The 14,859-nt window shown below is 36.3% G+C and overlaps 1 protein-coding gene and 1 non-coding gene across 16 annotated transcripts in view; one reads left to right on the plus strand and one right to left on the minus strand.

The window, feature by feature from the left end:
• Positions 1 to 14,859, plus strand: part of LOC144372842 (transport and Golgi organization protein 1 homolog) — a 108,666-nt gene that overhangs the window by 64,250 nt on the left and 29,557 nt on the right. For all 15 annotated transcript variants that reach the window (XM_078036091.1, XM_078036093.1, XM_078036086.1 and 12 more), the window contains 4 exons: positions 3,463 to 3,549; positions 5,289 to 6,003; positions 6,722 to 6,925; positions 9,098 to 9,243. In XM_078036091.1, coding sequence (XP_077892217.1) covers positions 3,463 to 3,549; positions 5,289 to 6,003; positions 6,722 to 6,925; positions 9,098 to 9,243 — 1,152 coding nt within the window. The remainder of the gene's footprint in view (positions 1 to 3,462; positions 3,550 to 5,288; positions 6,004 to 6,721; positions 6,926 to 9,097; positions 9,244 to 14,859) is intronic.
• On the minus strand, positions 12,268 to 12,374 carry LOC144372854 (U6 spliceosomal RNA). Its single transcript, XR_013432708.1, has one exon. It is a non-coding gene; the product is annotated as a U6 spliceosomal RNA (small nuclear RNA).

The following is a 14,859-nucleotide window of genomic DNA, read 5'->3' on the forward strand; positions in this document are numbered from 1 at the left end:
ATCCATTTTTTCATGAGCGCTCCTCATATAAAAATATGGACATACACACATACTGACATGCAACACAAAACAGTGCACTCATAACATACAACACGTAAGACAGTAATAACAGCCTTGTAGCTTTACCTAGGTAAAATCTCCATTGCAATTTTTAGAAACTCCACAGTCAAAAAATAAAACACAGTCAAAAAACAAAGCTGATCAGAAAAACATTAACCTAGGTTTGTATGAGCTCAAAAAATAAAATAGAACTTTATGATGTGGGAAAAATGCAATAATAAAATAGATATTGAAAAAAGGCACCGTGGTTAATCACTGTTGCAGATGTAAGAATAGCCAAGCTGGAGCTCTGGATATCAGCTGTTATGGATTTGAGTCAAATTATCTTCTTTTTGGTCTGTAGAAATTGTTTTAGTTAGTGTCTCTCGAATCTAAATCGGCTGCTGTTCTCCCTGTGGAAACACAAAAACAGAACCCCGACTCCAGACAAACACTGGGTCAGGAGCTTTCCAATGTCCTGTTAGAATATTTTTCCAAAGTACCTTAGGCTTATGTACATTTTTTGGATACATATGTCTTTCCGCAGCATTAAGTCCTGATGAATCCAAATTTAAAAAGTTTAGAGTAAAAAAAGGGTTATTTTAAGTTTATCTTTGGGGGATATATACCCCTTTAAGATCCTTTTAAATTTAAGTCTTTCAAAAGCATTTTGCCTTAGTTTTTAGAATTACTTTAGTCCTTTTAATTTTTAGATGTGGTTTGAAACCATAGTTGTCTTAGCCCTTTGTATTTTCTATCTGAAATACCTTTACTTGACATTTTTAACCATTTTCCATCTTATTTCTATCTTCTAGTTTTCTTCTAAGGTTTTTATATTTACCCTTAGTTGCTTTCTTCTCTCCTAGTTTTCTTTCATTTCCTATTTTGTGGGTATAAAATTCTTGTCTTTCTACATCTTTTTATCTTCCTATATCTTTATCTTTCTACATCTTCTCTCTTTTTTTTACCTTTTTGTACTTCTGTTTTTGAAGTTTTCCACTTCAAATTTTTAATCTTCTTTATCTAAATCTTTTATCTTATTATCTTCCCATTTTCATGGGTTATATTTTTTTTCCTCCATCGTGAAGGCATCTTAACTACCTTCAATTTAACCTTTTAAAGCTTTTTGCAATGTACTTAGACATTTTACAACTTTTTACTTTACCAAACAAAGATTATCTCATCTCCTTCTTTTTAGTTTAATAAGTACATTTTAATAGTTTGATGAGTAAAACAATCTTCCTTCAATTTAACCATTTAAAGCATTTCATTTATCATCTATACTGTACTATTAAATGTACTTTTTCACCACCTACAGCTTCACTCTTTTAAACGAGGCTTAGATTTTGTTTAAATCGCTTAATATTAGTTTACATGGCTGCCCTTCAACCAAAGGCTCTTTTTTACTCCATTAAGAAGCTTTGTCTCAATCTGCCATGTACAAATACCTTTTTTTCTTTCTACCTTTCTCAAGCTTTTAAATTAAATCTAGTTTCCTCAAAATCTTTTTAAATGGCATTTTACAAATTTTCACTTTACCACACAGAGATTATCTCAACTAGAAACATTTCTTTTTCCTTTAACCTTTTATATTAAAATATATTTCCACATCTTGAATCTTTTTATACCTCTTTTTTAACCATTAACCCTTTTTATAAATTCACATTCTAAAACAACCCTTATAAGATTACTCCACTTTAATAAGATGAAATACTTTCATGTTTTTAAGGTACTGTTATACTGTAATTGAAACCCAGCTGAAACTTCTTATACTCTCTGTATATAAATTACACATGATAGAATCTTAACACTTAGTAACCTTGTTTCAGCAAAGACACAGACCAAAGCAATATTAAACATTTTTCCATTTGCCAATTTATGAAAACACACATAATTTTTAAATATATTACCTTATGGAACTTAATAAGTAAAGAGTACTTGATTTCATATTTAGTGGTTGATATTTTAACATTTTAGCTTTGTAAATGAATCAGCTGTCTGTAAAAACCAAGACAAGTATAGTGAACAGAACTAGTCATCTCTTTCTTGTTGAAGAAAAATCCTTCTACAGGATACCATAATGGTCCCATTGATATACTTAATAACTCATCTTTATAAAGCCATGGGCTACATTTTTGTATTGTATCAACATATGCCATAGTTTTTCTTGGTCTTACTGGGGTACCTCCTTCCTCTAACAATTTTTCTTCCTCAGAGGCGAACAACTTCAAACCTTGAGTCAACCATTTTCCTTAGTTTGCCTGAGAAAGTTCTAGGAACAGGCCACTTGAAATGAAAACAAAATAAATCAAAACAAGAACACATTGTTTTTTGAAATGGTCACCCGTTTTTTTGCTCTCTTTCAGGAGCGAGCAAATTCACTTACCCCCAAGCTTCAGACATCCCACGTACGGGCCACCATAATGCCGCAGTCTTGGCTGGGCACAGAATCAGAAGGCACTCACAGCCTTGTAGATTCAAACAGAAATTCTTTATTCCCGACTCACACCGCCTCCACACAGGTTCGGGGGCAATCCAATCTCCCGAACAATTCACCTCCTAAAAACTTTTTCTCCAGGAGAACTCAGCGGGAACTCATCCTGCAGGCACGCCCTACTCCCAGCAGCAATAATCTTCAACCTCCAACTTCCCTAAAACTCCTTTTGTCTTAAACTGGGAAAAACCCTAAGAAGTGGGATACTTCCTCAAACCTGATCAGCTCTAAACCCGGATCTGCCTTGGTCCTTGAGCAAGGTCACCTTACATGCAATGTCAACAGTGAAATCCATTTAACATGGGGTACGCTGGCAAGGAAATTTTGAAGCTTCATTCCTACTTGACAGTGGCCCTCAGCACTCCCCAAGTACTTGTAAAAGTAGATTTGGACAAAGCTAGGAAAGCATATACTATCAATACATCTGCTATAGTGGTAATACATTTTAGAGATTTTTGTATTGTTTTTACTTATTAATTTTTATGACTGTTGTGTATTGGTTAAGAAAGACATAAATATTGGTTTATGAGCAATGCTACAAAATGTACAGGTAAATTCTTGCTAGAGGTTATTTGGAATTGCATTTATAACCAGCTTTGATTTACATAGTTTTAACCATATAGTATCCAATAATCTTCTATGCAGATCTTTTATTTACTTCAGAAGTCTTAACTTTATATGCTCTGTGTTGAGAATTAAGCTAAATGTTAAAAAGAAAACTTCAGTGGTTGGAAATGTTGCTTTTTAATAGTTCTGTACTTAATTTTTATTTGGAATAATAATCTCAGTGTAATTGTTATAGCAACTTTCTTTCTTGGTTATACCATATACCTATCTATTATGTGTATATTTCCTGCCACTTCTGAGAAATCTCTTATTTATATTCCTTGTACAGAATTTATTTGATATTTGTCTCTTTTGCACTATAGGTTGGCCGTATGTTTGGATACTTTCCAAAAGATTTCATCAAGGTAGTTCGTGAATATACTAAAGAAGAGCTACAAATTCCAACAGATGTAAGTTATGGATTTCTTTTTTGTTCTCAATTGTAAACTGGCTTATAAATCCATCAGTTATATTCAGTTAACTGCTTCTGAATGTTTTATAATGTGTTTGGGGGGCAATCTAACATTTGTGTGTCAGATTTTCATTTGAAATCAGACTACCTGTAAAAAAAAAAGTTTGAAAGGCATTCAAGGGTGATTATATTATAATCTGAGAGTTGTCTAATGTATTGAAACAGATATTCTAAGAGGCAAATAATTTCATTTTACAGGCAAAACTCATTGGATAGTTATTAGACATTTTAAGTATATTTAGGTTAAATTAATAAACTCTAACTTTTATACTAGGCTAGAAATATGTACTTACAAAGGTTTCTTATTCTTAGTCATATACGGGATCATAGTCATGTTATAGATTTGGAAAAGGGGACCTGAGCGTTTCAGGTGATGTTCAGTCTCAGATCTTTTAAGGCCGGAACTGCTTCCTTTATACAACATTCCTGTATGGTGCTCTGACTTAAATTGATTTTGTGACTGAAAGGATTTCGTGTTCTAGAATTCTCACTTCAGCTGATTATTTTCTAGAGTTTTAAATTGTATAGTAATTGATGCCCACCAACACTGAAACATCTTTGGGCAGCTCTTTGTAGTGGCTGTAGAATATGCAAACTGCTAGGCTAGGACAGTTCTTAGATTAGATGGACTGAATGGATAAAGTCATCCTGTTTGTTGTTGCTGTTCCTAAAATTTCTTTATAATCTCAGGGGCCATAAAATCACTTCTGTTGCTTGTTGGACTTCATTGTTGGTAAAGAGAGTTCTTGGGATTTAAGCTGTGACAGCAGTTCACTGATTACAGAGAACTCATTTGTTTTGAACTCTGCCTTCTCATTGTATTTCCCATTACATGCATCCCTCATGGCTTAGAAATGCATGTGATGAGGAGAGGAAATCACTCATCCCTACTACATTGAACTGCCTCCCCCACCCCCAGAACCCCCGCAGAATATTATGAAGATTTAATTAGGAATGGAAATTTTTTAAAAACATGTCCATTCATACTATGGCTCCTTTTATATCAATTTGCTTACTAGTAGCAAGAAGGAAGACTAGATAATATACACATAATTCTGAGAGAGATCTTAGTGACTGTGAAACCCTGATGAAGAGAAAGGTGTATACCTTGTTGAATCTTGTTTTCAGTTTGTTCTTGTGGTAATAATAATGTGAGGAGCCTCCTTAATATCATTCTTTATTCCATCCAATGTACTTGTATCTCAGTAAGATACTTTAAAACTGATTCATTTTTCTCAATGCTGCAGGATCTTCCAGCTTCTCCTGAGCAAATGATTAAGAGTTAAATTTCTGAAACATAGGTGTAGATATTAAGAGCTGGAGGATCCTATAAGTGATACCTTGCCTTTCCCTACTTATGTTCAGAGCAAATTGAGAGAGACCCAAGAGTCAGGCAGTTGGAGACCAAATTGTCACCATTTTTACTCATTATGCTTTTTAAAGAATATGACCCATGTTAAAAAAAGAAAGAAAGAAAGAATAGACTTTCTAACACTGTAGTCTAGAAAAAGACAGATTTACTCAGCCATAGATGGAGTTAGGCAGTGGGGGTTGGAGGAGGGTAATGTGGTTGACCTCAAAGATTCTTTAGAACCAATCCTGAATTTGGGAGCGTGGATGAGTTTGCTTTTGTGATACTTTGTTATTGACACATTAATGGTTTTCTTTTCCTTACAGGAGAAAGATTTTGTTTGTTTTGATGTTGGAGGAGATGATTTTGATAATTATAACGTAGAAGAACTTCTAGGATTTTTGGAATTGTATGATTCTGCAAATGAAGATTCTGAGAAAGCTATAGAAAAAGTGGGACAATTTCCTGAAGTCTCCCAGGATGTTGAACCTGAACCTAAACCAGTAGTAGCAAACTCACAACAAATTGAAAGTGCATTCTCAGAAAACACTGTGGATGTTGAGGAACAATTTTTGGCTCAGAAGAACCATCCTCATGCAGATAGTCAAACAGATAATGCTCAGGGTGAACAAACTTCACTTGAACTTTTTGAAGAAATACTACCAGATAAATTGAAAGTGCCAGAAAGTGAAAAAAACAAAACCAGCAACATTTCTCAGGTCTCAAACGAACAGGAGAAGACTAATGCTTATAAACTTTTGAAAAAAGAAATCAATCCTTATCTAGAAACCAAAGAAAACAAACAAGAAATGAGTATAATTTGGAAGATTTTAAAGAAAACTGAAACCACAGCCAAAAGGGTAGACATTTCTCAGGTCTCAAACGAACAGGAGAAGACTGATGCTTATAAACTTTTGAAAAAAGAAATCAATCCTTATCTAGAAACCAAAGAAAACAAACAAGAAATGAGTATAATTTGGAAGATTTTAAAGAAAACTGAAACCACAGCCAAAAGGGTAGACATGATGGACAAGGAACGAGGTGATATGGAAATGGGAAAGGAGGAAAGTTTTGGGGGGAAGAAAACAGTTGTACATTTAATCAAAGCAGATATATTTTGGATAAGAATGCAAAGTGCAAGTGAATGTTCAGGGTAGAATATGAACCTGTAAAGAGATAATCTTTGCTCTGGATCCTATTGGTCTATGTCCTGAGCTCAGGAAGGAGATAGGTTCACCATTTGGCTCCTAGGTTACTTTGAACATATTTGAAAGGCACATTAAGCAAGCTAGACTTATGGAATTCCCTTCTCTATACTGGCTCATTGAGACCAGCACACTTGTAGATGAAAGAGTTCCTGTTATTTCTGAGCAGAATAGACATTTTACACTTTTGTTCTGGACCAGAATTCTCTTCTGCACATTTATTCATGTGAGTGTATGTTGGTTTGCCAAGGGAAGGTAAGTTATTGAAGCCTCTATCATAAATGTATTTGTTTATGAAATACTTTGGATTAAATACTTTGGATTAAAGGCTTCTTTATAAATTTGACTGTATAGTTCAGTCATCCTTTAAATGGGATGAAAACAATTAACCCTCCCGTATCCTTGCCCAGTTGTTCTCATGGGCTCATGCCAGGACATGGAGGGCAGTGTTGAGGTATCTGGAACTGTGTGCTGAGGGGGAGTGCTGATCATTGGGCTTAAGTGGGGGTAGATAGTGTCATCCATCTGGCTCAATGCATTCTTCTCCCTTGTAGAGATGCAGCCACCCCATGAAGATGATTTTCCTAAAGAGAACACAAATCGTCCTAATAGAAATCTTCATGAAGAGCCAAACCTCCTGCGTCATCATTTTAATATGAACCATCCTGAAGAGCCCAGCCTCTTGAATCAACCTGTGACTGAGGACATGGGTGTTTCAGAAGTGTCTCAGATCCCAAATACTGAGAAAGTAGACCCAGGTAAAGCTTGCCAATTTTTCTCTACAAAGTAGAGGCATTACCATAATGAAGGCTTTCAAGGATATTTGTTGCCAAAGGTACGAAATAGAGCAGAGAGTGATATAGGTACATGTGAGTTCAAAAAAAAAAATATCTTAAGTGAGAGAAAAGCAAGAATAAAGATGACTAGAAATCAAAAATAGGCCAGAGACTGTAACTCACCTAAAAGCAAATGTTTAGGTATGACTAGCTTGTGTAAACCATTTACAACTAAAATATTTTTCTTCAAAGGCCTTATGCTCTAAAACTGTAGTTTTCAACCAGACCAACAGCACCAGAAACTCTAGGGGTGGGACCCACAATCTGTGTTTAGCAGGCCTTCCAGGAAAGTCTGGCCTAGTACAAGTTAGCTTGAATAATCACTGTTCATAGTCTCATAAATTCTGTGTTTTTCTTCCCTTTTCTTCTAAATGGAATATAATATAGCTCAAGTCCTGTTTTTACTTCCTTCCTGGACATGGTAATTAAACTTTTTCAAATGCAGTCAATGGTCCAGATCTTTATACTATATACTTACAGCAAACAGTACAGAACTGCAATCGATTTTAGATTGACACTTACGAATACTTCATCATAGTGCACAGTATCCAGTGGGAGATGAGAAACAATTTTTCAAAAAAATCCCCAATAATGGCATCAACAGCATTCTACTTTTGTGTTGCTCACTCTCATTTTATCAGTAAATTAGATGATGACTAATTGTTTATTTTAATCCATCCAGTATGGTGCTATGAAGCCATAATTACTGTATTTTGTGTTTTTAAAGGTTCTGGTCTGTAAGCATAGCTATAAGCATTATCCTGCACCAGTGCAGGGCTTGGCAGCACTGATCTGAACCTCCCCCCCACCATCTGCACACACAGAGTGTAGGAGAACTCATAGCAAGGGGGGATTCAGTTAATTTGAGAAGGAATAACATATGAGTTCTCCCATTTTCCAGAAGACATTGCATCTATATATGAACACTACTGACTTCTGAACTGTCTTTAACTCTATAAGGTTATGAAAATGAATCACGCACCATTACGCTTTGTTATTTTCATGCTCCAAAACTTTCAAGAATAGGGAAAACTTGACTTACAAAATTAAGAATGAATTATTTCCCTGGCCTTTTAAGTTCCACCACAAAATGATGTCAATGACCTTTAATAGGTAAAATCTTCCCAAATGTCATTTAATGTGTCTCAGGTGCTGAGATGCTGAGCCAATGGGGCAGACTTCAGCAGCAGTCAAATTCATAGACCAATAGTGAATGGAGGGCCTGGGGTTGTAGCTCAGTGGTAGAGTGCTTGTCTAACATATGAGGCACTTAGTTTGATTCTCAGCACTGCATACAAATAAATAAAATAAAGGTCCATCAAAAACTAAAAAAAAATTAGGCAAAAGCTTAAAAAAATAGTAGTGAATAGAATCTCAGGGTTGAGAAAGACCTTAGAGGCAACTGGTCCAACTTCTTAATAACTGCATGCTGGACTCCTGCTGTTTAATCAAACATACCCCAGGCTCATGTAACTCATACTGAAATTCCACCCCTACAAGCTCTCAGGTCTAACTGGAATTCTACCTCATTCACAGAGCCTCAATGCAGGTCTGTACCCAATTCCCTTTAGTCTCTCTTGGTACTACTGTGTTCTTTTTAAATAGCTGTCATCTGTCCATTCAATAAATAATTGTTGAGTATCTCTGCCAGGTGCCAGATACTATGTTAAGCCTTGGCCCATTCCACCTGCAAATCTGCAAACCAAGACTCCCTCTCTTTCAGCTTTCCTAAAATTTTAAACACAAAGTTTCACCAGCACTAAATCCATGTTTTTTGAATGTGACCCTGTCTATATATCTCTGGTTTTAAAAATTTTCCTTGAGTAAATATTGTTTTGGTAGCAGTTGTATGGCCATGGAAGTAGTGAAGAGTAGACTGGAGATTGTTCATTTTATAATTGAAGGGTTTGACAGCTCTAATTAGGATTTTGAAGTTTTCTTCTCTGTTGTGTTAATTGTCTTTAAGAGAGCCACATATTCCAGGCACTGTGACTCATATATTTAGTGAAACACTCGATGAATATTGAAACTGAAGAGAGACAATTCTTATTCTATAGCATAAAATAAAATAGCAATTTCCCCTTTCAATTTTAGAGCTACTTATAACAGAAGGTACTCCTGTTGATGCTGCTGATACAGAAAACCAACTAGAGATAAAGGTCGAAGAGCCAGCAGATGCCACCCTTTTGGACAACATACTTTTCTTGTTATATTCATTCTTGCTTTATTTGTCTAAGATGGTAAGTTTGACATAGTTTCTTCAATTAGAATGTTGATTATTTATTAGTTTTTAAGTGGCTTCTGGTCATGAAGTGAAAAACTTAAAATGTCTTTATGAAAATGACTCTTGACCCTTTGAGTACATAGCTCCTGAAACAAAAGCCATAGGGGTGTGGCTTTAATGGTTACTTGGTTTAGCACATGAGGAAGATTTGCTGTCTACCAAGGCTAGACATTTACACACCTGTAAAAACTTGGTTCTTCCCCTCAGAACCCTTCATTCTGGCAGGGAGATAACAGCATTCACTTGAAACACAGTAAGATAATGGCAGAAAGAGAGGTATTTATTCGATGGTAGAACATTATTGTCCATAAATGCATTTATTATGGTTGGAAGGGTGATAAGTAAGGTCAGAAAGTGGTTGAGATGTGTTTGAAGCACAGGCAAAGGGCAAACAGGAGTCTGACATGTGGTTTGTTGTTGATTAGACAGGCTAGGGTGGCGGGGGAAGCTGGCAGTCAGAAGAAATGTGTTCAGAGAAATGGAAACATGAAGAAAGGATATTTGGGGAGGGCAGGAGAATGTGAATAGTTGGTGTTGTAAAGTGTGAAGTTGGAGGGGGATGGGCCTGTTGGAGAGGCCAGCAAATCTTAAAGGAAGTCATGAGCCAAAGTAGCATTAGACCATTAATAGTGGGGATCCTTAGAAAGTTTTAAGAATGAAAGGAATTAGGTTAGATCTGTTTCTTAGAAAGAGTCACTTAAGGCTGATCTTTCTAAAGAAAATCATGATCCAAATAAGACATTTAATCTGTCTAGAAGCTTATCTAAGCATTTTAGGACTTACCTCCCCCCTATTGGTATTTGTTGATATTGGACGTATAGAGTTTAATTATAGGAATGAGAAAGCTTTTAGAGGTTGGAGGATAAGATGGTCCTAGGGCCATTGTGACAGTAATCCTCCTCAACTGAAGTTGTTTCCTGTAGGTTGTATTATTTCAAGGCTTGTGTAAGAAAGATGATGTTGTTGTTTTCCTTGTAAAATGTATAGATTTTGAAGCCAGGTAGATCTGGTTTCAAATCCCAAGGTTATCATTTAGAAGTTTGGGCAAATAACTAAACTTTTGAAAAAAGTTTTCCTCATCTGAAAAATGTAGATAATGCTTACTCCAATCATAAGAATTAAATGATTTGACAAGGTAAAATGTCTGGTGAGGTGTCTGGCATTTTGAAGGGTTTTACCCCTACACATGCCCTAATTCTCATGTAGACAGTCAGAAGGTGGTATAAAGACAATGAATACCTGGGGAGGAAAGACCACCAGGGTGGAAAAGATGTGGTGGGGAGAAACCATTTTTCAGTTGGCTCCATGTTTGTTCATGATGGTGGCAGCCACCTGGGTAAGGGGTATATACGAGCCAGGCAGTTAGAATAATGATATTTCCAGTGATTAAAGCAGTCTTCCACAGTCATAATTTGATTATCAGAATGAATCAGCATCACTTGGAAAGTTAACAGCCTCATGATATGGGAAGGATTTCTTTATTCATATTTTTAGGTATGCACAGAGCCCTCCTCTAGGTCTAGGTCAGGGGACATGAATGTGGTGCAGGTATGGTCAGTGATTGTACGGTGATAGGTAAGACATAGACGTGAGTGGCAAAGAAGAGGCACAACGTTAGGAGACTGATTTGAGAGGAGATTTCAAAGAGGCATTTTGATGGCCCAGTATGTACAGGACATTGTGCGAGGACTAAAAGAGTCTAACAGGTGTAAGGCATGATTGTGATTTTTGAAAGCCTTAAGAAAAGGACTTAACAAATATATGCAAAAATTATGAACAAGTCAATGTAAAATCTTAAACAAGTAGTATGATATCTGATAGGACTGGAGAATAATAGGCTCTGATGTGTTTGGGAGATGTGCACCAATCAGATTCATTGATCAATGGAATCTTAGCAGAATCTTAGTGTTAGAAGAAACCTTGGAAGGCTGTTAGTCTAGTTTCTCACTCATTGCTGTTATTTTCTTTACTGTGGCCCTGACGAATAGTTATGAGGCCTGTACACCAGTATTTCCTAGCATGAGTCACTCTCTTACAAGGCTATATGTTCTTCTGTTGTCTAGTTCATCCTTGTATTGACTCCAAATTTTCCTCCACATGATTTCCTCTATAAAATTGAATACTTTTCTACATAGAAATCCTTTAAATATTTGAAGTTATATCTTAATTTAAAAATTATTTTTAGTATTTTTATCATGGAAACTTTCAAATAAGAGCAGAGAGAATAGTAGGGGACTATAGGTAACCATAACATACTGTATATTTTAGAATACTAGAAGAAACGATTGTGAAAGTTTTACCATAAAGAAATGATGTTTGAGGAGGTAGATATATTTAACTGATTTAAACTTTACATAGTGTATACATGCATCAAAATGTCATGTTACCTAATTCAATAATTATAATGTTTGTTTCTATGTACTAGTTAAAAAATAAATTTAATTAGAAAAGCTTTAAAGAAAAGCATAGAGAATAGTATAATGAACCCACGGGCCATCACACAACTTAACAGTAATTCCTTGATAGCCAATATCAGTGAGTTTTTTAAATTTGTTCTAATTGGTTATACATGATAGCAGAATGCATTTCAATTCATTGTATATAAATGGAACAAAACTTTTCCTAGTTGTACACAACACGTGTAGTCCTATATGTACCTCGGGTAATGAGGTTCATCTCATTCCACCATCTTTCCTATCCCTCTGCCCCCTCACCTGTCCTACCTCCCCTTTGCCCAAAGTTCCTCCATTCTTTCTATGCCCCTTACCACCCACCTCACCCCCATTATGGGTCAGCATCCACTTTCAGAGAGAACATACAGCTTTTGGTTTTGGGGATTGGCTTACTTCCCTTAACCTGATATTCCCATTCACCCACAGATGCCATAATTTTTTTCTCTTTTAATGCTATAAGTAATATTCCATTTCATATATGTACCACAGTTTCTTTATCCATTCATCTGCTGAAGGGTTGGTTCCACAAAACTATGGAATGCTTCACAAATGTGGGTGTCATCCTTGCTCGGGGACTATGCTAATTTTTTCTGTATTGTTCCAATTTTAGTATATGTGCTGCCAAAGCAAGCACACTCTGACTTTTAACAAATGTAGATACCCAGGTAAAAACTACCATAATCAAGATATAGAACAGTTTTTTTTTCACTAGAAAAGGGGTTTCCTTGGGATCCTTCCCAGTGAGTGCCTTCACCACCTGTTCCAGGCAACCATTGATAACTTTTTTTTTAAACTATAGATTCATTTTTCCTACAGTACTGTTTCATATATATGCCACTATAAGTGGACTCATATCTAGGAGTGCAATTGCCTCCTACGTTTAATGTATGTTTTTGTCTTATGTGATACTGTCAAGCCATGCTAAAAAATGACCACAATCATTTTATACTTCCACCAGCAATTTAGGAGACTTCCACTTGACTTCATCTTCACTAGCACTTGGGCCATTCTAGTGGGTATGTCTTTGTGAGTTTATTTCCTGATAATTAATGATATTGAGTGAACTTTTTTTTTCTTTTGAGATAGGGTCTCACTAACTTCCTTAGGCCCTTGATAAGTTGCCAGCCTCACACTTGGGATCTTCTTGCCTCAACCTGGGATTGATTGCTGGGATTACAGATATGTGCCATGATGCCAGGATCAAATACTTCTTCATGAGCTTGTTGACCATACTGTTTTTGTACGTCAACTCTCTCTGGCTAGCTGGAATCCAGACTTCTCCCAGCTCAGTGCCAACTGTGGGATTGGTTAGCTTATAGTTGTTCTTGGCCCTCACAGGTACTACTTAGAATGTAGCCCCAAACTGAAGACCACCTCCATGCAGATTTCTGGAACTCTTTTTCTTTGTGGCTCCCATGTTTCTGGTAGTTTTCTCTACATATTTTTGGCTGCTTAATCTCCTGGAACTCTGGTCTCTCTCTCCTCAGTGAGACTGTTGTGCCCCATTTGTGTTCCCATTTTCAAACTGAGGTCTAGAGGGTGCCTCCAGGTAGAATGCTCACCTATTTGTTCTCCTGCTCTTAGGGGTGACAGTTGCATGTTCCTTGTGGCTTTCTATCTGAAAAATAGCTCTTTAAAAATCTTTTTTGACTGGGCATGATGGCACATGCCTTAATCCTAGTGGCTCGGGAGGCTGAAACAGGAGGATCACAAGTTCAAAGCCAAAAGTGAGGTGCTAAGTAACTCAGTGAGACCCTGTCTCTAAATAAAATACAAAATGGGGCTGAGACTGGGGATGTGGCTCAGTGATCAAGTGCTCCTGAGTTCAATCCCTGGTACCAATATATATATTCCTACTTTCTGGTTGCGTTCAGTGGGAGAACAAGTCTCATATAAGTTACTCTCTATTGATTTCTCCTTTTGTTGTAACTTTTTGCAATAATTGAAAAAAATATGTTTGTGGGACTTCTAGGATATATTGTAGTTTGGGTGAATAAATGACATCCCCCTGGTACAACAATTTAACCTGTTTTCTCTATTGCCTTTTTTTTTTTGGTGGTGCTGGGGATTGAACCTCGGGCTCCATGCATTCTAGGCAAGTGCTGAGCTAACAACCTCAGCCTCTCTCTGTTGCTTTATATTTCTTGGAAATTGGTAGTCAGGTTTAGGTTCAATTCTGTTTCTTATGAAAATTTAATAGGAAATATTGCATTGACATCTGCATGTCCTCTCCTTTGATGTTGACTACTAGTCAACAGTGACCTTGGTGAGATTTGCTAATATATTACAGATTGCAAAATAGCAATGGTCTGAATTGCTGGGATTTTTCTTTCTTCATTTAAAGGCTGGGATGCCTATACAAATAAAAATTTATGATTGATTATTCTTTCTTTTTTTTTGGTACTGGGGATTAAACTCAGGGGCACTTGGCTAGTGAGCCATATCCTCAGCCCTATTTTGTATTTTATTTATATACAGGGTCTCACTGAGTTGCTTTAGCAATTCACTTTTGCTGAGGCTGACTTTGAACTTGCTATCTTCCTCCTCAGCCTCCCAAGCTACTGGGATTGCAAGTGTGTGCCACAGCGCCTGGCTATGATTGATTATTCTTTACACAGATATTCAGTTTGTATAGTTAAGGCAGGAGATAAACATTTGATTCCTTTTCTTCATTTAAACACTTTTCAGAATAGTAAGGTATTATTCTAGCATTATCAAATGATACCCAAAGGGGCTTTTGAAATCTTTTTAACTTTTATTTAAGAGTCAATATGATGTCATGCATTTAAAAATATTTGGTGTGTTTAATCCAGTTAGGAATAGTAATTGTTCTTATCTGATGCTCAATTTCTCTCCCTTTTGCCTTGTAGAAGCCTCTTTATCTTGGCTCCTGGGACCCTTTGCCACCACCTAGTGGTCATTGTTACCTGTTTCCCTTGCTTTTGAACTATGAGATGTTCCAAGTTCATCTTAAACATTCCCTGTCCAGACCTTGAAGGAACTATTTCTCTAAAAGAACTTTGGTTTCTTTCAATAGGAAATGATATTTAGAGGCTACATTCCAAGTACTAGGATTGCTTATTGCTCAAATTGACTGTCATTTGTAAGCCTTTTTAGTG

The sequence above is a fragment of the Ictidomys tridecemlineatus genome, unplaced genomic scaffold (assembly GCF_052094955.1).
Source record: "Ictidomys tridecemlineatus isolate mIctTri1 unplaced genomic scaffold, mIctTri1.hap1 Scaffold_174, whole genome shotgun sequence".
Lineage (NCBI taxonomy): Eukaryota > Metazoa > Chordata > Mammalia > Rodentia > Sciuridae > Ictidomys > Ictidomys tridecemlineatus.